The sequence below is a fragment of the Helicoverpa armigera genome, chromosome 18 (assembly GCF_030705265.1).
Source record: "Helicoverpa armigera isolate CAAS_96S chromosome 18, ASM3070526v1, whole genome shotgun sequence".
NCBI lineage: Eukaryota > Metazoa > Arthropoda > Insecta > Lepidoptera > Noctuidae > Helicoverpa > Helicoverpa armigera.
Window position 1 is genome coordinate 5,106,917 of NC_087137.1, and position 27,410 is coordinate 5,134,326.

The 27,410-nt window shown below is 35.6% G+C and overlaps 1 protein-coding gene and 1 long non-coding RNA gene across 6 annotated transcripts; both read right to left on the bottom strand.

Annotated features, from left to right (window-relative positions):
- Positions 1 to 2,950: 2,950 nt before the first annotated feature.
- On the bottom strand, positions 2,951 to 5,266 carry LOC135118114 (uncharacterized). Its single transcript, XR_010277375.1, has 2 exons — positions 3,689 to 5,266; positions 2,951 to 3,259 (listed from the first exon to the last, which is right to left on the bottom strand). It is a non-coding gene; the product is annotated as an uncharacterized LOC135118114 (long non-coding RNA).
- A 9,267-nt stretch (positions 5,267 to 14,533) lies between these two features.
- On the bottom strand, positions 14,534 to 27,379 carry LOC135118113 (V-type proton ATPase subunit H). Of its 5 annotated transcripts, XM_064039227.1 has the most exons (11): positions 27,255 to 27,379; positions 25,357 to 25,380; positions 24,966 to 25,047; positions 24,706 to 24,886; positions 24,290 to 24,502; positions 22,508 to 22,720; positions 21,695 to 21,829; positions 21,186 to 21,371; positions 20,432 to 20,619; positions 19,758 to 19,946; positions 19,032 to 19,206 (listed from the first exon to the last, which is right to left on the bottom strand). In XM_064039227.1, exons 1-11 carry the CDS (start codon positions 27,280 to 27,282, stop codon positions 19,047 to 19,049), a joined length of 1,599 nt encoding a protein of 532 aa, XP_063895297.1. In that variant the 5' UTR covers positions 27,283 to 27,379; the 3' UTR covers positions 19,032 to 19,046. The 5 variants fall into 5 exon arrangements, with proteins under 5 accessions (XP_063895298.1, XP_063895299.1, XP_063895300.1 ...); XM_064039230.1 differs by lacking the exons at positions 22,508 to 22,720; positions 25,357 to 25,380; positions 27,255 to 27,379 and adding exons at positions 18,358 to 18,662; positions 25,133 to 25,325 and having other exon boundaries at positions 19,089 to 19,206; XM_064039226.1 differs by lacking the exons at positions 25,357 to 25,380; positions 27,255 to 27,379 and adding an exon at positions 25,133 to 25,328.
- Between the last annotated feature and the right edge of the window lie 31 nt (positions 27,380 to 27,410).

Genomic DNA, 27,410 nt, shown 5'->3' on the forward strand with positions numbered 1-27,410 from the left:
AAGGAATCAATTCCATAGCTCACTCCCGGCACACTGTAGCCTTCAAATAGCAGCTCTGACACATTACTGGAACATTTGATAAATTCATGGTCACTATAACATCAGTTACGGAATATAGAAATTATTTTTTTTTGCAAAAATCTAACTTAGTACCCATTTTGATGTAAAAGAAAAATATTAATCCCTACACTAGTTTTATGAAACTTAAGTTACATGTATGTTGGTTTATGTCATAGGCTAAACACATTGTGCATTGAAATATAAAACCTTATAATGTGTGTTTCAGTATACTATATTAAATTTAGAAAATTTTACTTAGAGTAAAGTTAATACATACACTGCCTGCAATAGTTGGGAGTAACGAAGGCTTCTGTCATTGCAATAGGGTGCGGCACACTGCCCTCGCTGTCTATTCCCAGATGTGAGAAGATGTAGTCAAACACTTGCTCCTGTGCTTCAAAATGTGTCACCACATTCTTATCGAATTGTGTCTTTAGTTGAAACCTGAAAAGTTTGTCAAGCAAGTTGTAGTACAGTATTCAATACTGGAAATGAGTATTAACATAGGAATAAAAACAGTGTTTCAAAAAGCAACAATATGAAATGTTTTGCAAACTTAAACATTGATACATTTCAAGAGCCTCGAACAAACATCGAAATACACCAATGTATAAAGAAAGAAAACGAATCCAATCCAATTATAACTCTTTTCGACAAAATGCTCTTATTAATACAAAATCATATCTACATACATGTTAAGAAAAATAAAGGACAATGCCTAAAAACGTCCCCACCCACCAACAGACTTGAAAGTAGTGTCATTGGATGCGCCTCATTTAATAGATCGTTTCTTATTATGGAGACATATTCCAAAAGTATGGGGTTTAGGAACTATAAGACAGTTTAGTATCCTTAATAATCAATTAACTTCAAGTTTGTTAACCAATTACTCGGAGTTGGGTGGACCGATTTTGATGTTTTTATTTTTATTTTACAGAATCTATCTCAAAGTTAGTCTAATTTAATTTACATCAAGATCTTTTAAGCAGTTTTTGAGTTATCATCCGTTAAAATAATCGGTATGAAGAGGCAATGTAGGATGTCGTAAGGACACATTCACCACCACCAACAGACTTGAAACTAGTGTCATCGGAAGCGCCTCCTTTTATAGATCATAATTATCATAACGATTTAATCCAAATGTATGGGGTTTTGGAAATATCCGACATTTTATTATCTTTGCATAAAAAAAAAGTCATCAAAATCGGTCCACGCAACTCCGAGTAATTGGTTAACAAACTTGAAGTTAATTGATTATTAAGGATACTAAAATGTCGTGTATTTCCAAAACCCCATACATTTGGAGTAAATCGTTTTGATAATCATGATCTATCGAAGGATGCGCTTCCGATGACACTAGTTTCAAGTCTGTTGGTGGGTGGGGACAGGGTCCATACAAAATCCGGCATTGTCCTTTCAATCTCCAAAAGCTATCATTACTCTCACTAATCATAGTAGTAGCATCTATATTACATTTACATTCTACATCTAAACATTAAATCCCGTCTGGAAATTATAAGAGACAACTTTGAATAGCTTAGGACTAAAACTTGTAAGTTTAACTTATATACTAACCTTACTGCTTCAATATTGATGATATCGTTACCAATCTGAATTGGTGGTGTGGCTGGCGGCTCTGCATCTTTTTTACATCGGTCTTTTCTAGGCCTGGCTATCAAGTTCTTGAAAATAAGGTTAGGCTCGTCATAAATTGACCAGCCAACTCTACATTGGTACGATCCTTAAATTTAAAAATATCAATGATATGACATACTCAAGGTAATTTTAGAAAACTAAACTAATAAACGTTTCTTTCATAAATTGTAATAAATAAGTTCTAACCATTATCTATCACCAAAGGTATGTGTCCAAACTTTAGCGTAGGACTATATTCGTGAACTATATCCGGAACCGTCTTGTTGTCTTTTAGAACTAATATATTCTCCATTTTGTTCGTGAATTTTTCAATTAAAATGAAACGGTTTTTACAGAGTTACTTCACTTTTAACCGCAAATCCAAACTACAAAAGCAAAATATAAACAAGTTTCAATTTGACACTATTGACAGTACTCTATGGATTTTTCGTAGGGATGTGAATTGAAGTCGTAGAAGGACTAATTGAAGTCCTTTGGGGGCCAAAGTAGAAAAGTAAGGGGTCCTTAGACAGAACAACAAAATTGCGCTATATACGATATTGTGTAAAATGTATGTTTATTGGGCCAAAATAGAAGATAGAGCAATGATTTTTAGCGAACGAAATAGATATGTATACTTGTTTGCTTCTCTTTGATGCAGAAACGATTAAATGTTTTTTTATGAAACTTTGCAGTAATACAACTTAACAGAATAACTTACGCCGCCGGGGTAACTGCAGGCGAATTATTGTTGCGTCCTATATTGCGGTTATCATGTTTTTGTGGGCAGTTGGGGGAAAAATTCTCAGACAATGCGCGAAACCTGAAAATGCCAATCCAAATAACTACCATCACGACCGAACCAAAATGTGAAGTTGCTCCTTTGATAAGTGCCTGGTCACCAAAAATTTAGGAGCGGATTGTTGATGGGCTGAGAGATTGTTCGAAAGAGTTACTGCGGCCCCTGATGTACCCTACCAGGATAAAAGGGCTTAAGAAGTAACATTGTGGGATACGAGTCCAACATTCCCTCACGCTGCTAACCCACAGAGGGAAGGGTCATGTGAATGAGTACAATAAAACAAGTAATCAACATATTTATGATGAACTTTATTCACAATACTGATGTCGCCAGTTATCACATCACAAACCACTAAAACTCTATTGATTTTTTATTATTGATTATATAATTATAATATCTTTTTAAATAAATCACATTCATATTAAACTTTTTTATGCAATAAAACCCTTAAAGGAATGTGTACACTAAATATTTCAAAAAATTTAGTGCTATTTTTATTGTTTTAAGCTATAATAGGCATGTAATAACAGATTACGCAGATGCATGTTATGTCAGAATGGAAAGAGGCACATTATTTACATTATGTTTTACGTAATGCAGTTACTATATCTGTAATATTGCCTGGTACATTCAAGACAACAATAATAACAACGAATTAAATATTTCATTTACAATATATAACATGTTTAGGCCTTAGCGCCGACAACGGTGCCAGCCTGCTTGTCGATCTGTTCCTTCTCCAGTTGCTTGCCAAGGTACTCCCTAGAAACACAAAAATTATTAAATATATCATATAGAGAATCTGTGTAACATAGTATTAACATAGGTCAGCTGACCACCCAATGACGCTATGTTTACAGATTAACGTTTGTTATACAAAGTTATCGTGATTATGTAATCATCTAATCAGATACATACAATGTACTCATAAAGCAGTTTGATAATACTTTCACTTGCAATACAATGTTGCTTATGCTTATCCTGATTGGGTCAAAAAACCTGTCTTCAGTAGCTTATTACTTGCACGCCCATGCGTGTGACAGACAATCTTCGAATTAAGCTGGATATTATCTGACTATATGCATCTACAATTTTGACGAGTCAAACAAGTGAAAGCCTGAATCAGTGGCCACTCTCCCTTTGAATTATTTTTGATTAAAATATGCACTTATACACAAAATGAAAACGTACCAGTTGTGAACCATCAATTTCTGGACGGCGAGTAGAGCCTCATATCGCACGTTGGGGTCTTCGTGGCTGAGCAGGTACATCACGCGCTGTTTGCCACCCAATTGCTCGATAATACTGTAGAAAGTAATATGTATTAGGAATAGATATATAATTAACCTTTTTTAGTAGGAAAAACTACCTGATTCCCGTTGTTACAGAGAAACCAACACAAAAAATATGTCTATCCAACACCTGGATAAAAAACATGCATATGGATATGTTATTCTCTATATCAGTGCAAAATTTCTACAAAATGCATTTATCACTTTTTGCTGTAAAAATAAAAGACAAACTAACTTTCACATTTATAAGTATTACAACCTTGGGCCAGAGATAATTCTTTATTTATTTAATAGTTCTTGTACACATAAAAACACAAACAAGAATAAATAATAGAAACAATTGTACAAGGGCACAGATTATCTCTAAAGATATTCTTCTCGAAGTGTGGGAATTAATATTTTCCGGCGGGATGTACATACTGTGGGGGAGTAGTAGACACATTCCTCAACATCACAGCCAGTTAAAGCCAAGACTTTGTCAGAACTCTTTAGCTGTTTAACCTTACCCTCCAGCAAATAAAGTTGAAAATCGAATAATAAACAAATGAATATAGATCATATACATACTGCTTGCCCCTAGGGTAGTGGCGCACGTATTCGCCGACGTCGTAGCAGGCCACGGCCAGCACGACGGGGTCGGAGCTCTTCTCCAGCAGGTGCACGAGCGTCCGCAGCAACTCCTGGCCGCGCTCGTTGAGGCGGGCCGCGTTCTCGCGCCAGAACTTAGCGGATTTATGGACGGGAGACCATTCGAGACTGGAATGATATAAATTGTTTAAAAATATTTTCAACTTGTTAGGAAAGTGAACCAAAACCAGTTAAACTTAGCTTTTCTAGTAAAATGCATAAGTATGTAAAATAAAGGTACACTCATCAATAAAATTGTACATCCAAACTAATATTATAAATGCGAAAGTAACTCTGTCTGTCTGTCTGTCTGTCTGTCTTTTCTTTACGCCTAAACTACTGAACCGATTTGTGTGAAATTTGGTACAGACATAGTTTGAAACTTGAGAAAGGACATAGGATAGTTTTTATTACAAAAAAAAATAAAAATAAAATTATTCCGGACATATAGCGCCATCTATTGGTCAAATCAAAATCTGCTGGTAGTCACTATTCCACGCGAACGAAGTTGCGGGCAAAAGCTAGTCTGCTATAAAGCTTGATGGAGAAGTAGTATAAGAAGATTGGATTATTCAATTTAATTTAATGGAGTTATTCTTACCCAAATTGATTCTTCTAGCATGATCCACAATAACCTGCCCCCTGATGACAGGTATGATATGTATGGTATGGTAACCACAGTTGACAATGAGGGCTGTGTCTCCATGGAATGTTGTTCCTGTACATACTGAACAAGGAATCAATTCCATAGCTCACTCCCGGCACACTGTAGCCTTCAAATAGCAGCTCTGACACATTACTGGAACATTTGATAAATTCATGGTCACTATAACATCAGTTACGGAATATAGAAATTATTTTTTTTTGCAAAAATCTAACTTAGTACCCATTTTGATGTAAAAGAAAAATATTAATCCCTACACTAGTTTTATGAAACTTAAGTTACATGTATGTTGGTTTATGTCATAGGCTAAACACATTGTGCATTGAAATATAAAACCTTATAATGTGTGTTTCAGTATACTATATTAAATTTAGAAAATTTTACTTAGAGTAAAGTTAATACATACACTGCCTGCAATAGTTGGGAGTAACGAAGGCTTCTGTCATTGCAATAGGGTGCGGCACACTGCCCTCGCTGTCTATTCCCAGATGTGAGAAGATGTAGTCAAACACTTGCTCCTGTGCTTCAAAATGTGTCACCACATTCTTATCGAATTGTGTCTTTAGTTGAAACCTGAAAAAGTTTGTCAAGCAAGTTGTAGTACAGTATTCAATACTGGAAATGAGTATTAACATAGGAATAAAACAGTGTTTCAAAAGCAACAATATGAAATGTTTTGCAAACTTAAACATTGATACATTTCAAGAGCCTCGAACAAACATCGAAATACACCAATGTATAAAGAAAGAAAACGAATCCAATCCAATTATAACTCTTTTCGACAAAATGCTCTTATTAATACAAAATCATATCTACATACATGTTAAGAAAAATAAAGGACAATGCCTAAAACGTCCCCACCCACCAACAGACTTGAAAGTAGTGTCATTGGATGCGCCTCATTTAATAGATCGTTTCTTATTATGGAGACATATTCCAAAAGTATGGGGTTTAGGAACTATAAGACAGTTTAGTATCCTTAATAATCAATTAACTTCAAGTTTGTTAACCAATTACTCGGAGTTGGGTGGACCGATTTTGATGTTTTTATTTTTATTTTACAGAATCTATCTCAAAGTTAGTCTAATTTAATTTACATCAAGATCTTTTAAGCAGTTTTGAGTTATCATCCGTTAAAATAATCGGTATGAAGAGGCAATGTAGGATGTCGTAAGGACACATTCACCACCACCAACAGACTTGAAACTAGTGTCATCGGAAGCGCCTCCTTTATAGATCATAATTATCATAACGATTTAATCCAAATGTATGGGGTTTTGGAAATATCCGACATTTTATTATCTTTGCATAAAAAAAAAGTCATCAAAATCGGTCCACGCAACTCCGAGTAATTGGTTAACAAACTTGAAGTTAATTGATTATTAAGGATACTAAAATGTCGTGTATTTCCAAAACCCCATACATTTGGAGTAAATCGTTTTGATAATCATGATCTATCGAAGGATGCGCTTCCGATGACACTAGTTTCAAGTCTGTTGGTGGGTGGGGACAGGGTCCATACAAAATCCGGCATTGTCCTTTCAATCTCCAAAAGCTATCATTACTCTCACTAATCATAGTAGTAGCATCTATATTACATTTACATTCTACATCTAAACATTAAATCCCGTCTGGAAATTATAAGAGACAACTTTGAATAGCTTAGGACTAAAACTTGTAAGTTTAACTTATATACTAACCTTACTGCTTCAATATTGATGATATCGTTACCAATCTGAATTGGTGGTGTGGCTGGCGGCTCTGCATCTTTTTTACATCGGTCTTTTCTAGGCCTGGCTATCAAGTTCTTGAAAATAAGGTTAGGCTCGTCATAAATTGACCAGCCAACTCTACATTGGTACGATCCTTAAATTTAAAAATATCAATGATATGACATACTCAAGGTAATTTTAGAAAACTAAACTAATAAACGTTTCTTTCATAAATTGTAATAAATAAGTTCTAACCATTATCTATCACCAAAGGTATGTGTCCAAACTTTAGCGTAGGACTATATTCGTGAACTATATCCGGAACCGTCTTGTTGTCTTTTAGAACTAATATATTCTCCATTTTGTTCGTGAATTTTTCAATTAAAATGAAACGGTTTTTACAGAGTTACTTCACTTTTAACCGCAAATCCAAACTACAAAAGCAAAATATAAACAAGTTTCAATTTGACACTATTGACAGTACTCTATGGATTTTTCGTAGGGATGTGAATTGAAGTCGTAGAAGGACTAATTGAAGTCCTTTGGGGCCAAAGTAGAAAAGTAAGGGGTCCTTAGACAGAACAACAAAATTGCGCTATATACGATATTGTGTAAAATGTATGTTTATTGGGCCAAAATAGAAGATAGAGCAATGATTTTTAGCGAACGAAATAGATATGTATACTTGTTTGCTTCTCTTTGATGCAGAAACGATTAAATGTTTTTTTATGAAACTTTGCAGTAATACAACTTAACAGAATAACTTACGCCGCCGGGGTAACTGCAGGCGAATTATTGTTGCGTCCTATATTGCGGTTATCATGTTTTTGTGGGCAGTTGGGGGAAAAATTCTCAGACAATGCGCGAAACCTGAAAATGCCAATCCAAATAACTACCATCACGACCGAACCAAAATGTGAAGTTGCTCCTTTGATAAGTGCCTGGTCACCAAAAATTTAGGAGCGGATTGTTGATGGGCTGAGAGATTGTTCGAAAGAGTTACTGCGGCCCCTGATGTACCCTACCAGGATAAAAGGGCTTAAGAAGTAACATTGTGGGATACGAGTCCAACATTCCCTCACGCTGCTAACCCACAGAGGGAAGGGTCATGTGAATGAGTACAATAAAACAAGTAATCAACATATTTATGATGAACTTTATTCACAATACTGATGTCGCCAGTTATCACATCACAAACCACTAAAACTCTATTGATTTTTATTATTGATTATATAATTATAATATCTTTTTAAATAAATCACATTCATATTAAACTTTTTATGCAATAAAACCCTTAAAGGAATGTGTACACTAAATATTTCAAAAATTTAGTGCTATTTTATTGTTTTAAGCTATAATAGGCATGTAATAACAGATTACGCAGATGCATGTTATGTCAGAATGGAAAGAGGCACATTATTTACATTATGTTTTACGTAATGCAGTTACTATATCTGTAATATTGCCTGGTACATTCAAGACAACAATAATAACAACGAATTAAATATTTCATTTACAATATATAACATGTTTAGGCCTTAGCGCCGACAACGGTGCCAGCCTGCTTGTCGATCTGTTCCTTCTCCAGTTGCTTGCCAAGGTACTCCTAGAAACAAAAATTATTAAATATATCATATAGAGAATCTGTGTAACATAGTATTAACATAGGTCAGCTGACCACCCAATGACGCTATGTTTACAGATTAACGTTTGTTATACAAAGTTATCGTGATTATGTAATCATCTAATCAGATACATACAATGTACTCATAAAGCAGTTTGATAATACTTTCACTTGCAATACAATGTTGCTTATGCTTATCCTGATTGGGTCAAAAAACCTGTCTTCAGTAGCTTATTACTTGCACGCCCATGCGTGTGACAGACAATCTTCGAATTAAGCTGGATATTATCTGACTATATGCATCTACAATTTTGACGAGTCAAACAAGTGAAAGCCTGAATCAGTGGCCACTCTCCCTTTGAATTATTTTTGATTAAAATATGCACTTATACACAAAATGAAAACGTACCAGTTGTGAACCATCAATTTCTGGACGGCGAGTAGAGCCTCATATCGCACGTTGGGGTCTTCGTGGCTGAGCAGGTACATCACGCGCTGTTTGCCACCCAATTGCTCGATAATACTGTAGAAAGTAATATGTATTAGGAATAGATATATAATTAACCTTTTTTAGTAGGAAAAACTACCTGATTCCCGTTGTTACAGAGAAACCAACACAAAAAATATGTCTATCCAACACCTGGATAAAAAACATGCATATGGATATGTTATTCTCTATATCAGTGCAAAATTTCTACAAAATGCATTTATCACTTTTGCTGTAAAATAAAAGACAAACTAACTTTCACATTTATAAGTATTACAACCTTGGGCCAGAGATAATTCTTTATTTATTTAATAGTTCTTGTACACATAAAAACACAAACAAGAATAAATAATAGAAACAATTGTACAAGGGCACAGATTATCTCTAAAGATATTCTTCTCGAAGTGTGGGAATTAATATTTTCCGGCGGGATGTACATACTGTGGGGGAGTAGTAGACACATTCCTCAACATCACAGCCAGTTAAAGCCAAGACTTTGTCAGAACTCTTTAGCTGTTTAACCTTACCCTCCAGCAAATAAAGTTGAAAATCGAATAATAAACAAATGAATATAGATCATATACATACTGCTTGCCCCTAGGGTAGTGGCGCACGTATTCGCCGACGTCGTAGCAGGCCACGGCCAGCACGACGGGGTCGGAGCTCTTCTCCAGCAGGTGCACGAGCGTCCGCAGCAACTCCTGGCCGCGCTCGTTGAGGCGGGCCGCGTTCTCGCGCCAGAACTTAGCGGATTTATGGACGGGAGACCATTCGAGACTGGAATGATATAAATTGTTTAAAAATATTTTCAACTTGTTAGGAAAGTGAACCAAAACCAGTTAAACTTAGCTTTTCTAGTAAAATGCATAAGTATGTAAAATAAAGGTACACTCATCAATAAAATTGTACATCCAAACTAATATTATAAATGCGAAAGTAACTCTGTCTGTCTGTCTGTCTGTCTGTCTTTTCTTTACGCCTAAACTACTGAACCGATTTGTGTGAAATTTGGTACAGACATAGTTTGAAACTTGAGAAAGGACATAGGATAGTTTTATTACAAAAAAATAAAAATAAAATTATTCCGGACATATAGCGCCATCTATTGGTCAAATCAAAATCTGCTGGTAGTCACTATTCCACGCGAACGAAGTTGCGGGCAAAAGCTAGTCTGCTATAAAGCTTGATGGAGAAGTAGTATAAGAAGATTGGATTATTCAATTTAATTTAATGGAGTTATTCTTACCCAAATTGATTCTTCTAGCATGATCCACAATAACCTGCCCCCTGATGACAGGTATGATATGTATGGTATGGTAACCACAGTTGACAATGAGGGCTGTGTCTCCATGGAATGTTGTTCCTGTACATACTGAACAAGGAATCAATTCCATAGCTCACTCCCGGCACACTGTAGCCTTCAAATAGCAGCTCTGACACATTACTGGAACATTTGATAAATTCATGGTCACTATAACATCAGTTACGGAATATAGAAATTATTTTTTGCAAAAATCTAACTTAGTACCCATTTTGATGTAAAAGAAAAATATTAATCCCTACACTAGTTTTATGAAACTTAAGTTACATGTATGTTGGTTTATGTCATAGGCTAAACACATTGTGCATTGAAATATAAAACCTTATAATGTGTGTTTCAGTATACTATATTAAATTTAGAAAATTTTACTTAGAGTAAAGTTAATACATACACTGCCTGCAATAGTTGGGAGTAACGAAGGCTTCTGTCATTGCAATAGGGTGCGGCACACTGCCCTCGCTGTCTATTCCCAGATGTGAGAAGATGTAGTCAAACACTTGCTCCTGTGCTTCAAAATGTGTCACCACATTCTTATCGAATTGTGTCTTTAGTTGAAACCTGAAAAGTTTGTCAAGCAAGTTGTAGTACAGTATTCAATACTGGAAATGAGTATTAACATAGGAATAAAACAGTGTTTCAAAAGCAACAATATGAAATGTTTTGCAAACTTAAACATTGATACATTTCAAGAGCCTCGAACAAACATCGAAATACACCAATGTATAAAGAAAGAAAACGAATCCAATCCAATTATAACTCTTTTCGACAAAATGCTCTTATTAATACAAAATCATATCTACATACATGTTAAGAAAAATAAAGGACAATGCCTAAAACGTCCCCACCCACCAACAGACTTGAAAGTAGTGTCATTGGATGCGCCTCATTTAATAGATCGTTTCTTATTATGGAGACATATTCCAAAAGTATGGGGTTTAGGAACTATAAGACAGTTTAGTATCCTTAATAATCAATTAACTTCAAGTTTGTTAACCAATTACTCGGAGTTGGGTGGACCGATTTTGATGTTTTTATTTTTATTTTACAGAATCTATCTCAAAGTTAGTCTAATTTAATTTACATCAAGATCTTTTAAGCAGTTTTGAGTTATCATCCGTTAAAATAATCGGTATGAAGAGGCAATGTAGGATGTCGTAAGGACACATTCACCACCACCAACAGACTTGAAACTAGTGTCATCGGAAGCGCCTCCTTTTATAGATCATAATTATCATAACGATTTAATCCAAATGTATGGGGTTTTGGAAATATCCGACATTTTATTATCTTTGCATAAAAAAAAAGTCATCAAAATCGGTCCACGCAACTCCGAGTAATTGGTTAACAAACTTGAAGTTAATTGATTATTAAGGATACTAAAATGTCGTGTATTTCCAAAACCCCATACATTTGGAGTAAATCGTTTTGATAATCATGATCTATCGAAGGATGCGCTTCCGATGACACTAGTTTCAAGTCTGTTGGTGGGTGGGGACAGGGTCCATACAAAATCCGGCATTGTCCTTTCAATCTCCAAAAGCTATCATTACTCTCACTAATCATAGTAGTAGCATCTATATTACATTTACATTCTACATCTAAACATTAAATCCCGTCTGGAAATTATAAGAGACAACTTTGAATAGCTTAGGACTAAAACTTGTAAGTTTAACTTATATACTAACCTTACTGCTTCAATATTGATGATATCGTTACCAATCTGAATTGGTGGTGTGGCTGGCGGCTCTGCATCTTTTTTACATCGGTCTTTTCTAGGCCTGGCTATCAAGTTCTTGAAAATAAGGTTAGGCTCGTCATAAATTGACCAGCCAACTCTACATTGGTACGATCCTTAAATTTAAAAATATCAATGATATGACATACTCAAGGTAATTTTAGAAAACTAAACTAATAAACGTTTCTTTCATAAATTGTAATAAATAAGTTCTAACCATTATCTATCACCAAAGGTATGTGTCCAAACTTTAGCGTAGGACTATATTCGTGAACTATATCCGGAACCGTCTTGTTGTCTTTTAGAACTAATATATTCTCCATTTTGTTCGTGAATTTTTCAATTAAAATGAAACGGTTTTACAGAGTTACTTCACTTTTAACCGCAAATCCAAACTACAAAAGCAAAATATAAACAAGTTTCAATTTGACACTATTGACAGTACTCTATGGATTTTTCGTAGGGATGTGAATTGAAGTCGTAGAAGGACTAATTGAAGTCCTTTGGGGCCAAAGTAGAAAAGTAAGGGGTCCTTAGACAGAACAACAAAATTGCGCTATATACGATATTGTGTAAAATGTATGTTTATTGGGCCAAAATAGAAGATAGAGCAATGATTTTTAGCGAACGAAATAGATATGTATACTTGTTTGCTTCTCTTTGATGCAGAAACGATTAAATGTTTTTTTATGAAACTTTGCAGTAATACAACTTAACAGAATAACTTACGCCGCCGGGGTAACTGCAGGCGAATTATTGTTGCGTCCTATATTGCGGTTATCATGTTTTGTGGGCAGTTGGGGAAAAATTCTCAGACAATGCGCGAAACCTGAAAATGCCAATCCAAATAACTACCATCACGACCGAACCAAAATGTGAAGTTGCTCCTTTGATAAGTGCCTGGTCACCAAAAATTTAGGAGCGGATTGTTGATGGGCTGAGAGATTGTTCGAAAGAGTTACTGCGGCCCCTGATGTACCCTACCAGGATAAAAGGGCTTAAGAAGTAACATTGTGGGATACGAGTCCAACATTCCCTCACGCTGCTAACCCACAGAGGGAAGGGTCATGTGAATGAGTACAATAAAACAAGTAATCAACATATTTATGATGAACTTTATTCACAATACTGATGTCGCCAGTTATCACATCACAAACCACTAAAACTCTATTGATTTTTTATTATTGATTATATAATTATAATATCTTTTTTTTAAATAAATCACATTCATATTAAACTTTTTTATGCAATAAAACCCTTAAAGGAATGTGTACACTAAATATTTCAAAAAATTTAGTGCTATTTTTATTGTTTTAAGCTATAATAGGCATGTAATAACAGATTACGCAGATGCATGTTATGTCAGAATGGAAAGAGGCACATTATTTACATTATGTTTTACGTAATGCAGTTACTATATCTGTAATATTGCCTGGTACATTCAAGACAACAATAATAACAACGAATTAAATATTTCATTTACAATATATAACATGTTTAGGCCTTAGCGCCGACAACGGTGCCAGCCTGCTTGTCGATCTGTTCCTTCTCCAGTTGCTTGCCAAGGTACTCCTAGAAACACAAAATTATTAAATATATCATATAGAGAATCTGTGTAACATAGTATTAACATAGGTCAGCTGACCACCCAATGACGCTATGTTTACAGATTAACGTTTGTTATACAAAGTTATCGTGATTATGTAATCATCTAATCAGATACATACAATGTACTCATAAAGCAGTTTGATAATACTTTCACTTGCAATACAATGTTGCTTATGCTTATCCTGATTGGGTCAAAAAACCTGTCTTCAGTAGCTTATTACTTGCACGCCCATGCGTGTGACAGACAATCTTCGAATTAAGCTGGATATTATCTGACTATATGCATCTACAATTTTGACGAGTCAAACAAGTGAAAGCCTGAATCAGTGGCCACTCTCCCTTTGAATTATTTTTGATTAAAATATGCACTTATACACAAAATGAAAACGTACCAGTTGTGAACCATCAATTTCTGGACGGCGAGTAGAGCCTCATATCGCACGTTGGGGTCTTCGTGGCTGAGCAGGTACATCACGCGCTGTTTGCCACCCAATTGCTCGATAATACTGTAGAAAGTAATATGTATTAGGAATAGATATATAATTAACCTTTTTTAGTAGGAAAAACTACCTGATTCCCGTTGTTACAGAGAAACCAACACAAAAAATATGTCTATCCAACACCTGGATAAAAAACATGCATATGGATATGTTATTCTCTATATCAGTGCAAAATTTCTACAAAATGCATTTATCACTTTTTGCTGTAAAAATAAAAGACAAACTAACTTTCACATTTATAAGTATTACAACCTTGGGCCAGAGATAATTCTTTATTTATTTAATAGTTCTTGTACACATAAAAACACAAACAAGAATAAATAATAGAAACAATTGTACAAGGGCACAGATTATCTCTAAAGATATTCTTCTCGAAGTGTGGGAATTAATATTTTCCGGCGGGATGTACATACTGTGGGGGAGTAGTAGACACATTCCTCAACATCACAGCCAGTTAAAGCCAAGACTTTGTCAGAACTCTTTAGCTGTTTAACCTTACCCTCCAGCAAATAAAGTTGAAAATCGAATAATAAACAAATGAATATAGATCATATACATACTGCTTGCCCCTAGGGTAGTGGCGCACGTATTCGCCGACGTCGTAGCAGGCCACGGCCAGCACGACGGGGTCGGAGCTCTTCTCCAGCAGGTGCACGAGCGTCCGCAGCAACTCCTGGCCGCGCTCGTTGAGGCGGGCCGCGTTCTCGCGCCAGAACTTAGCGGATTTATGGACGGGAGACCATTCGAGACTGGAATGATATAAATTGTTTAAAAATATTTTCAACTTGTTAGGAAAGTGAACCAAAACCAGTTAAACTTAGCTTTTCTAGTAAAATGCATAAGTATGTAAAATAAAGGTACACTCATCAATAAAATTGTACATCCAAACTAATATTATAAATGCGAAAGTAACTCTGTCTGTCTGTCTGTCTGTCTGTCTTTTCTTTACGCCTAAACTACTGAACCGATTTGTGTGAAATTTGGTACAGACATAGTTTGAAACTTGAGAAAGGACATAGGATAGTTTTTATTACAAAAAAAAATAAAAATAAAATTATTCCGGACATATAGCGCCATCTATTGGTCAAATCAAAAATCTGCTGGTAGTCACTATTCCACGCGAACGAAGTTGCGGGCAAAAGCTAGTCTGCTATAAAGCTTGATGGAGAAGTAGTATAAGAAGATTGGATTATTCAATTTAATTTAATGGAGTTATTCTTACCCAAATTGATTCTTCTAGCATGATCCACAATAACCTGCCCCCTGATGACAGGTATGATATGTATGGTATGGTAACCACAGTTGACAATGAGGGCTGTGTCTCCATGGAATGTTGTTCCTGTACATACTGAACAAGGAATCAATTCCATAGCTCACTCCCGGCACACTGTAGCCTTCAAATAGCAGCTCTGACACATTACTGGAACATTTGATAAATTCATGGTCACTATAACATCAGTTACGGAATATAGAAATTATTTTTTGCAAAAATCTAACTTAGTACCCATTTTGATGTAAAAGAAAAATATTAATCCCTACACTAGTTTTATGAAACTTAAGTTACATGTATGTTGGTTTATGTCATAGGCTAAACACATTGTGCATTGAAATATAAAACCTTATAATGTGTGTTTCAGTATACTATATTAAATTTAGAAAATTTTACTTAGAGTAAAGTTAATACATACACTGCCTGCAATAGTTGGGAGTAACGAAGGCTTCTGTCATTGCAATAGGGTGCGGCACACTGCCCTCGCTGTCTATTCCCAGATGTGAGAAGATGTAGTCAAACACTTGCTCCTGTGCTTCAAAATGTGTCACCACATTCTTATCGAATTGTGTCTTTAGTTGAAACCTGAAAAGTTTGTCAAGCAAGTTGTAGTACAGTATTCAATACTGGAAATGAGTATTAACATAGGAATAAAAACAGTGTTTCAAAAAGCAACAATATGAAATGTTTTGCAAACTTAAACATTGATACATTTCAAGAGCCTCGAACAAACATCGAAATACACCAATGTATAAAGAAAGAAAACGAATCCAATCCAATTATAACTCTTTTCGACAAAATGCTCTTATTAATACAAAATCATATCTACATACATGTTAAGAAAAATAAAGGACAATGCCTAAAACGTCCCCACCCACCAACAGACTTGAAAGTAGTGTCATTGGATGCGCCTCATTTAATAGATCGTTTCTTATTATGGAGACATATTCCAAAAGTATGGGGTTTAGGAACTATAAGACAGTTTAGTATCCTTAATAATCAATTAACTTCAAGTTTGTTAACCAATTACTCGGAGTTGGGTGGACCGATTTTGATGTTTTTATTTTTATTTTACAGAATCTATCTCAAAGTTAGTCTAATTTAATTTACATCAAGATCTTTTAAGCAGTTTTGAGTTATCATCCGTTAAAATAATCGGTATGAAGAGGCAATGTAGGATGTCGTAAGGACACATTCACCACCACCAACAGACTTGAAACTAGTGTCATCGGAAGCGCCTCCTTTATAGATCATAATTATCATAACGATTTAATCCAAATGTATGGGGTTTTGGAAATATCCGACATTTTATTATCTTTGCATAAAAAGTCATCAAAATCGGTCCACGCAACTCCGAGTAATTGGTTAACAAACTTGAAGTTAATTGATTATTAAGGATACTAAAATGTCGTGTATTTCCAAAACCCCATACATTTGGAGTAAATCGTTTTGATAATCATGATCTATCGAAGGATGCGCTTCCGATGACACTAGTTTCAAGTCTGTTGGTGGGTGGGGACAGGGTCCATACAAAATCCGGCATTGTCCTTTCAATCTCCAAAAGCTATCATTACTCTCACTAATCATAGTAGTAGCATCTATATTACATTTACATTCTACATCTAAACATTAAATCCCGTCTGGAAATTATAAGAGACAACTTTGAATAGCTTAGGACTAAAACTTGTAAGTTTAACTTATATACTAACCTTACTGCTTCAATATTGATGATATCGTTACCAATCTGAATTGGTGGTGTGGCTGGCGGCTCTGCATCTTTTTTACATCGGTCTTTTCTAGGCCTGGCTATCAAGTTCTTGAAAATAAGGTTAGGCTCGTCATAAATTGACCAGCCAACTCTACATTGGTACGATCCTTAAATTTAAAAATATCAATGATATGACATACTCAAGGTAATTTTAGAAAACTAAACTAATAAACGTTTCTTTCATAAATTGTAATAAATAAGTTCTAACCATTATCTATCACCAAAGGTATGTGTCCAAACTTTAGCGTAGGACTATATTCGTGAACTATATCCGGAACCGTCTTGTTGTCTTTTAGAACTAATATATTCTCCATTTTGTTCGTGAATTTTTCAATTAAAATGAAACGGTTTTACAGAGTTACTTCACTTTTAACCGCAAATCCAAACTACAAAAGCAAAATATAAACAAGTTTCAATTTGACACTATTGACAGTACTCTATGGATTTTTCGTAGGGATGTGAATTGAAGTCGTAGAAGGACTAATTGAAGTCCTTTGGGGCCAAAGTAGAAAAGTAAGGGGTCCTTAGACAGAACAACAAAATTGCGCTATATACGATATTGTGTAAAATGTATGTTTATTGGGCCAAAATAGAAGATAGAGCAATGATTTTTAGCGAACGAAATAGATATGTATACTTGTTTGCTTCTCTTTGATGCAGAAACGATTAAATGTTTTTTTATGAAACTTTGCAGTAATACAACTTAACAGAATAACTTACGCCGCCGGGGTAACTGCAGGCGAATTATTGTTGCGTCCTATATTGCGGTTATCATGTTTTGTGGGCAGTTGGGGAAAAATTCTCAGACAATGCGCGAAACCTGAAAATGCCAATCCAAATAACTACCATCACGACCGAACCAAAATGTGAAGTTGCTCCTTTGATAAGTGCCTGGTCACCAAAAATTTAGGAGCGGATTGTTGATGGGCTGAGAGATTGTTCGAAAGAGTTACTGCGGCCCCTGATGTACCCTACCAGGATAAAAGGGCTTAAGAAGTAACATTGTGGGATACGAGTCCAACATTCCCTCACGCTGCTAACCCACAGAGGGAAGGGTCATGTGAATGAGTACAATAAAACAAGTAATCAACATATTTATGATGAACTTTATTCACAATACTGATGTCGCCAGTTATCACATCACAAACCACTAAAACTCTATTGATTTTTTATTATTGATTATATAATTATAATATCTTTTTTAAATAAATCACATTCATATTAAACTTTTTATGCAATAAAACCCTTAAAGGAATGTGTACACTAAATATTTCAAAAAATTTAGTGCTATTTTTATTGTTTTAAGCTATAATAGGCATGTAATAACAGATTACGCAGATGCATGTTATGTCAGAATGGAAAGAGGCACATTATTTACATTATGTTTTACGTAATGCAGTTACTATATCTGTAATATTGCCTGGTACATTCAAGACAACAATAATAACAACGAATTAAATATTTCATTTACAATATATAACATGTTTAGGCCTTAGCGCCGACAACGGTGCCAGCCTGCTTGTCGATCTGTTCCTTCTCCAGTTGCTTGCCAAGGTACTCCTAGAAACACAAAAATTATTAAATATATCATATAGAGAATCTGTGTAACATAGTATTAACATAGGTCAGCTGACCACCCAATGACGCTATGTTTACAGATTAACGTTTGTTATACAAAGTTATCGTGATTATGTAATCATCTAATCAGATACATACAATGTACTCATAAAGCAGTTTGATAATACTTTCACTTGCAATACAATGTTGCTTATGCTTATCCTGATTGGGTCAAAACCTGTCTTCAGTAGCTTATTACTTGCACGCCCATGCGTGTGACAGACAATCTTCGAATTAAGCTGGATATTATCTGACTATATGCATCTACAATTTTGACGAGTCAAACAAGTGAAAGCCTGAATCAGTGGCCACTCTCCCTTTGAATTATTTTTGATTAAAATATGCACTTATACACAAAATGAAAACGTACCAGTTGTGAACCATCAATTTCTGGACGGCGAGTAGAGCCTCATATCGCACGTTGGGGTCTTCGTGGCTGAGCAGGTACATCACGCGCTGTTTGCCACCCAATTGCTCGATAATACTGTAGAAAGTAATATGTATTAGGAATAGATATATAATTAACCTTTTTAGTAGGAAAACTACCTGATTCCCGTTGTTACAGAGAAACCAACACAAAAATATGTCTATCCAACACCTGGATAAAAAACATGCATATGGATATGTTATTCTCTATATCAGTGCAAAATTTCTACAAAATGCATTTATCACTTTTTGCTGTAAAAATAAAAGACAAACTAACTTTCACATTTATAAGTATTACAACCTTGGGCCAGAGATAATTCTTTATTTATTTAATAGTTCTTGTACACATAAAAACACAAACAAGAATAAATAATAGAAACAATTGTACAAGGGCACAGATTATCTCTAAAGATATTCTTCTCGAAGTGTGGGAATTAATATTTTCCGGCGGGATGTACATACTGTGGGGGAGTAGTAGACACATTCCTCAACATCACAGCCAGTTAAAGCCAAGACTTTGTCAGAACTCTTTAGCTGTTTAACCTTACCCTCCAGCAAATAAAGTTGAAAATCGAATAATAAACAAATGAATATAGATCATATACATACTGCTTGCCCCTAGGGTAGTGGCGCACGTATTCGCCGACGTCGTAGCAGGCCACGGCCAGCACGACGGGGTCGGAGCTCTTCTCCAGCAGGTGCACGAGCGTCCGCAGCAACTCCTGGCCGCGCTCGTTGAGGCGGGCCGCGTTCTCGCGCCAGAACTTAGCGGATTTGTGGACGGGAGACCATTCGAGACTGGAAATGTATAAATTGTTTAAATTCAAAGTCGTAATGTACTTCAGTAATTTAAAACAAGTATATGCCCTTTGGTGCAGCTAGTGACCTTCCATCATTCTGCTACTCGAAAAAAATCTTGAACTTGCATAAGTGCTGGACACGCAACATCAAACTTTACTCTGAACATATACATAAAATTATAGCAAGTTTCAACAACTAGAACGTCATGTAATCTATAAAGCGCATACAAATTATCGTCAAAAATACCCAAATTAGCACTTATTAGTAAGTCTCTCTGCTTTTAGTAAGTCACATGAAACAATAACAAAAAAAAAAAACATATAGTTGACACAAATGCACGAAACACGAAAATAGATATTAATGATTTTATCATGTGTCTTGTAAATAAGTCCAAAGAGTCTTGCGATTAATTCATCATACACCTGGTATTCTTGCAGCCGTCCTTTTTAAAATTAATAAATATATAATTATCAGACACATACCGGCCACTCTTAACTTCAGTGGCATACTGGTCGAAGGAGCTGAGGTCTTGCACGGAGGTCTGCAGGCGTTCGTTAAGGAAGTCCACATCGTTCATAATGTCCTCATCATCAGAACGCTTCTGCTCCAAGATGGAGAGCTGCTTCAGGACCTTGCACTGCACCATGGCGATGCAGTGTTCTTTGGCCACCTGGAGTTAGTAAATATGTTTGATGAAAGTTCTAGAGGAACCATTATATACCACTAGTTTTTTTTATTAGCCTATGTTGTCCAACTGCTGGGCAAAGGCCTCCCCCATAGCCATCCATCTTTCCCTATCGGTCGCTATTTGTAGCCAGTCCTTGTGGAAGCTGTCTCAATCTTCTCTCCACCGTTTTCTTGGTTTTAGTTTATATTTCCTTTAAATTTTATTTAAAGGTGGCTAAGGCTCAACACACACCAAAAGAGCGGCGAAGGGCAACGAAGCGAAGTCCCGCGGCGCCGCGGACATCCGCGCGACTCGTTCGAGTTTCTCATGCGAAAATATACATTATAGTAATGGGAATAAAGTAAAAATTCAAATGACACTCAAACCGCGCTTCGCTTCGCTGCCCTTCGCCGCTCTTTTGGTGTGTGTCGAGCCTAAGACCCATTTGATCTAAATTTGACCAGCTGTTTGTCAAATCGTTTATTTATACAAAAAAAAAAACAATTCAGAATAAACTCAGAGGGTCTTTTTTCTTTATTTTTTTGAGTTATTGAGCATGTCATACATACCTGATGATCTTCAGGCTTCTCAATCAGGTTCCTGAAGACAGCGAGCACAATACGAGTGACCTTCTCCTTCACGGAGTCGCTGAGGATGTCTGCCAGGATGGGGATGGCATTGAACTTGTTCATCTTCTCGGCTAACAGCGGGTTGAAGGTCAGCACCCACAGGCAGAACACCAACTGGTATTGCACCTGGAATTGAAAGGATAGAATTTAATTGGTTATTTATAAAGACTGATTTTATGACTGGTTCAGTTGCCTATAATGTTTTTGCACTATAGTAATATTTCAATTACGAAAAAACACTAGCTTCCATAATATCACGCTAGAGATTCAGACCCAGTAAAATATTGTAGAAGCTGAGAGGAAGAAAATACTTATTTTTGCTAAGAATGGGGCTTTTCCTTTCTTAAACCTGGAAAAATCTACCAATAGATGAATACTTTAGACTTTTAGCGCAAAAGAAATAGAGATATCAATTTTGGATTGAAGGAAAGATAAATATCCTTTATTACCTGGAAGTTGACCCTGGAGGCCAGGATAGACAGCAGGGTGGAGATGCCGTCCACAGACAGGAACGCGAAGCGGTACTCGTCGACGCGCAGCATCATTTGCAGGCAACGAGCCACCGATTGAATGTAGTCATTGTTCTGTACATAAAGCAACATTTTATATTGTGCACATAACTATTTCTGGCAAAGTGTCGCCCAAAAAATATTTCATCCATTCAAAGCTCGTAAAACTGACTACAGACTCAAATACTAAATTAAACAATAGTAATAAAACAAATTAAATATTTGTAATTTATTTGAATAAAAAAAAGAAAGTTCTCAGTTTATACACAGTAAACTGAAAAACATTTAATTAGTGAGTTAAATCACATAGAAAAAGAAAGTATAAGCATCCACTGAGGTAACCCATTAATTCAAATGGCATTTAAATAAAAGTCTTTTTAGCTGAGGGTATAATCAAAATGAAATACATTTGTAGACTGGAGAAAATAATGTATAATTTCAATTAAATTTAACAATCAATAATTATAAACTAAATAAATAACAATATTTCTAACAAAAAGCTACAGATTTAAGCCTGCATGCATGCATGCACATTGCACATACCTTCACATCCTCCTATTGTGAGTGTAAATGAACAAGATTAGTGTTAGCATGCAATATAATATCAATGATTAAAACACATTCTGTTAGGAAAACTGTCATACTGTTAGCAAACACCTAGATATATCCAAAGAGAGTTAGTGAACACTGTTATTATACAAGAGTTTTGTTTAACACTTATGTTGGTGCCGACATCTACACGTGACAGGGTACCTTGTGCAGACCGGGCGGCAAGTCCTCAAGCGGCTTCAGCTCATCAAAGGAGCTGTAAAGGCTCGAGTACTTCTCTGGGCCAGCGTCGACACTGTCTTTTTCCTTGTGGTGATGTTTCAGATGTTTCTGAAGTTTATCGGCGGCGAAATGCTGTTTCTCGTGCAGCAACATAACCTGCTCGGCATGCTCTAACTCGGCAGACATTTTCTCCGCCTTACCAGAAAACAAACCTCTCAATGACAATTCACCCGCTTCGTCAAAGCCCCAACGATGCGTGATGCTTGCACGTGATACTCACAACATTGTGTTACGTTTCAGTCAGTTTAGACACATTGATGATTTATTTATACCAGTTTGGTATAAGGCACTAAGCATTGCCGCACGTTACTATCGTGAACAGGAGTTTACTTTCGAGTATGTATGTACATAGTTTAGATGTTTCACTATGTGTAGTGTTGAACTAGTTATATTCTAAAGGTGAATACAAAATGGGTTTGCTTGTGAATGCAACTAACAATGAATTAATAATGTGTCACTTGTTTAAGTGTGTATAGAGTTAATGAAGTGTGTGCTGCCATGAAATATTCTGAAGATATTTGCTGCATGTATACAGGGTTACTGGTAAGTAGACCGCATCCTTTCAGGAGGTGATAGTATAGGTCAATACGGACAAATTTGATCATGGGATACACTGGGCAAAAGTTAACTCGTTTGAAGATATTCGAATTTCAAGATCTTTTCTTTACAAGTCGTCTAGGTACACGTATGAATTTTTATTATTAGTTAAAGTCTCGCTTTTGCGGATTTTTGTGTATTTTGTGCCTTTTTGGATAGCTGGATGAATGTAGATGTTTTTTAAGTATTCTGCACAAAAAAATGAAGAGTAATATTTTTGAGAAAATAGCTACTAAAAAAGTAATTGCTGTTCGCTATAATTTCCTATGTGACTTGTACAGTTTTATGGTTTGTTATTATGAAGTGATTCATCTTCTATCCAAAAACACACAAAAATCCACAAAAACGAGACTTTTGACTAATAATGAAAATTTATACGTGTACCTACACGACTGATTTTGAAATTCGATTATCTTGAAACGGGTTAACTTTTGCCCAGTGTATCCCATGGTCAAATTTGTCCGTATTGACCTATACTATCACCTCCTGAAAGGATGCGGTCTACTTACCAGTAACCCTGTATATTTTGTATGTATGTATGTGCCCAGTAACTAATATCCATCAGCAGAGCAGCATCAGGGAAACTTATATGATCTGCCTTACAGTTTAATACAACAGGCTTTCATAGATTCTAGAAAAATAAAACATTATTGTCTCCATTCCAATAAGAATTTGATAGTTCATATCTAAAATTCACACAATTTTTCCATATTTAATATCATAGTTTTGTATTTAAAGTTGTAATGTTTGATTATAGCGAATCATCCTAACATAGTACTGCTTGTTCCTTAATTGGTGAAATATTTAATTTAAAACTAAGAAGTAAGGTGAATGTTAGTTATTATTTTATTAGAAGCATTTTATTTGAAAAGCTTGATATGATTTCTTAGAATGTTTATAAAGTGACGTTGTATTATGGTGTGAAAACTACCAGCAAAGCTTTGATGAAACATGCTTCAGTTCAAAATCATTCAGTATGTCAAAATATTAATACTGCAAAATATTCATATTATAAGTAAATTTCTTCATGCATATAAAATATTTAAAACACATGCAAATATTGCAATTATTAAAAATTTAAGTTTTTAGACAGCGGTAGAGACTTACGTTCATTTTCAGTTGGTCCTTGAGCCAGGAGAGGTAGAAGTGGAGGTCACTCTTCTCCATCAGGTGTGGGTGCCAGCAAGCCAGCTTGGCGATGATGCGCGCAGTCATGTGCTGGACAAACTCATCCTGACGGTTCAGCAGGTTGAGGAACGGCTGCCACGGGTTGCCCAGAGACCTCGCCTCGCGGAAGATCTTCACCCTGCTTTTGTCTTCCTGCAAAATTATAATAAAAACTTTATAATATTTAAATTGAGATTATGTTGGTATTAAATGATGTTCACTGTTATGTTTAAGCTTCACTGCATATATTTTTAAAACAACAACACTATTGTCTGCTACAATCACAATAGGTTTTCCCACTTTAGTTTGATGAAGGTGTTCAATTACATAAACTGTGGGTATCAAGTGGCACTTACAGAAAGGATGTCATCAATCAGGACCAGCAAGTACTGGATGGTGTGGTCCTTGCTGATGTGCGTCAGCAAGTTCATGAACACCTCAGCACAGGTTTCTGGGTTCCTATCGGGCAGCTCCTTCTGACCACGCTGATCCAAGTTCACAATGAAGTCATGGTCACGTTGCGTGATCATCTGAGACCTGACATATAATGAAAGTCCTATTAGCAACACTATATCAGCTTAGGAAAAGACATTAGCCACTAACAATCAATACTTACTGCAGATAAGACTGCCAATTGATCTGAGTTTGGCGGATCTCGCTTGCACGGATTTGCAAGACGCTGGTGGCTGCAATCATATCTGGAACACATTTCATAGGTAAAGTATCTGAACAGGGAACATCAGCGATTAACTTGGGGAATACTGCGCAAGTAACATTACTTACCGATTTTTTCATCACCCAGCGACGGCATAAGTTGACTAACATTTTCATCCCCGATATTAGCCATTTTGGCTATAGAATTGATAATCACGTCTGTTATTACCAAAGAAGAATCGAAAAACTTTATATTTGGGAAAAACAGAGAAATTAAGACAGCCTCAGCTGAGAGGTCTTGTGACTATGGGAGTGACGTTAGTTTTACTTTGCAATGATAATTATTTTCTTACCTTCTCTGATAAACACCTTTTTAGCTAGAAAGAAAGAGATACAACATGAATAAAACGGTTGTCAACACTGATTTTCCATACAGGACGGCAAAATTCAGAAAACTAAAATTGTGTCAAAATATTTTTTAAAGAATATTAGACCCAAAGTAGTTCCGGATACAGCCAATACTGCAAAAACATCGGTTTTTATGTATTCTAAAAATTATTAGTATAGATAATAATATGTATTTAGTGAACTGTATGAAATCGGAAATCAACGTACGTAAGAGCACAAATAATAATATCTTCTTTAGGCAGATTCAGAAGGCAGTACTCCTTGATACGGCACGTATTGTGAGAAGGTTTGGGTCTCTGGGACCCTAACCACCGGTACCTTGGACCCTGTGCCCGATATCGGTGGCAACCTATTTTTTATATTTTTAAATGTTTTTTATTATTTAAAAATGTAATAAATATGTGCAAGAATAAAAAAAAATAACGCAAGCTTTTTTATACAATAGGAAGCTTATGAATTTTACGCGAATAGTGTGGCTAACTAACAATCGTAGGTATCGATGCAATGCTTGACGCAGTTAGTAACCATCTATGTATGCATGTCTTAGCCTGGACGCACACATTTGGTTTCCGGATTCGGTTTCCTGATCAGGAATTCCTGCTCGGGATTCCGTGACACAAGAGCACACGTTCCGGTTCTGACTAACTGACTATCTGAACGCACGGAGAAGATTCCGAAACGAATGTTAGGTTTTTTTTCGTTCGGAAAAAGTAACAACGTGTGCGAACGTTGTGAACGTTTCGTACGAAAAAAGAGCATTTCGGTTTCAGAATCTGAATTCCTTATCAGGAAGCCGAATCCGGAAACCGAATGTATGCGCCCAGGCTTAATGAGTTTTTCAGCGATTAGACCGCGCTATCATGTCGTAGCCCATACGGGTAGTCGGAAGCCAGAAACTCTGAACCAGTCTTACTTATTGGACATAAAATTGTCCTGGTTTCGAGTTGAGAAGGTCAGAAAGGTAGTCTCTTCATGTAGTACTCTTTCTACCTGTCCTATTCCCAATTTTATTTGGGGTTGGCGCAATTATATCTTCCGCTATTATTGATGTTTAAATATCATAAACCTCAAAGTAGTTTCTGTTAATTCCAAAAGTTATTTGAATTGAAATGTAGCATGATAAACTTTTGTAACGCAAAATAAAAATAAACTGAAACTTGAATGAATTTATATCTGAAACATTTTAACAATTATTATTTTAATTGAATTTCCCGCTAATAAATGCGCTCCGTACGACCGAAGCGAAGCGTTATGATAATAATATCATAGGTTTAAAAATATGAGCAACCAGCTGTTTCTATTAATATTTACTTTATAGAATTCTGTCTTCAACCTCAATTCCATTTATTATTGTGTCTATTTTATTTTATACCAGTTTTTTTTTCTATTGAACGAGTAACGTAGAGCCGTCCCATAAGCTTTTCTGCGGATATCGAAAAGAGAAGGCGATGGATGAGATCTTTATTTCTAGTGATGAGAATGGGACGTTACGATAAGTGGGATTTATAATTTGATTTCGTTAGGTACCTACTTAGTTATATTATTAGAGCTTAATTTTTTTTTTCACTTTTTTTTTTAATAAAATGAATTTGTCCGTTCTAAAAGTCTGTATAAACGGTTACTATAAATACGGTTTTTAGAATAGAAGTCATTTTTGGTGGTTCCTGTTTAAATATAACCTTAAAGACAATGTAAATAAACAAAATAATCAAAACTTATTTATCAGAGTACTTCAAGGTATTGGAAATCATCGGAAGGTTGTACGTTTCATGAAACACTTTCAAAGACCCTGTTGTTTATAAACAAGTCGTAACGTTGAAGAGCTAAAAATAAATCTACTCACGATTAAATTGTTCGTCGTATGGATCCATATTTACTTTAATTAGTCGCAGGGTAGGAGATAAATCACCGAACTTTCGAAATAATTTTGTATATAAGATTCATACCAAAATATTACTTATAAATGAATAAAAACTGATTTTTTATATTGCAGTATCAT

What these genes read in the sequence shown, in the direction of transcription:
- LOC135118113 (XM_064039226.1), bottom strand. Translation starts at nt 25,196, where the DNA reads ATGGCTAATATCGGGGATGAAAATGTTAGTCAACTTATGCCGTCGCTG. An exon ending in AGGACCAACTGAAAATGAAC is followed by an intron (nt 22,721 to 24,289) that starts GTAAGTCTCTAC and finishes TTTTCTGGTAAG; the next exon opens with GCGGAGAAAATGTCTGCCGA. An exon ending in TGCCGCCCGGTCTGCACAAG is followed by an intron (nt 21,830 to 22,507) that starts GTACCCTGTCAC and finishes CTTTATGTACAG; the next exon opens with AACAATGACTACATTCAATC.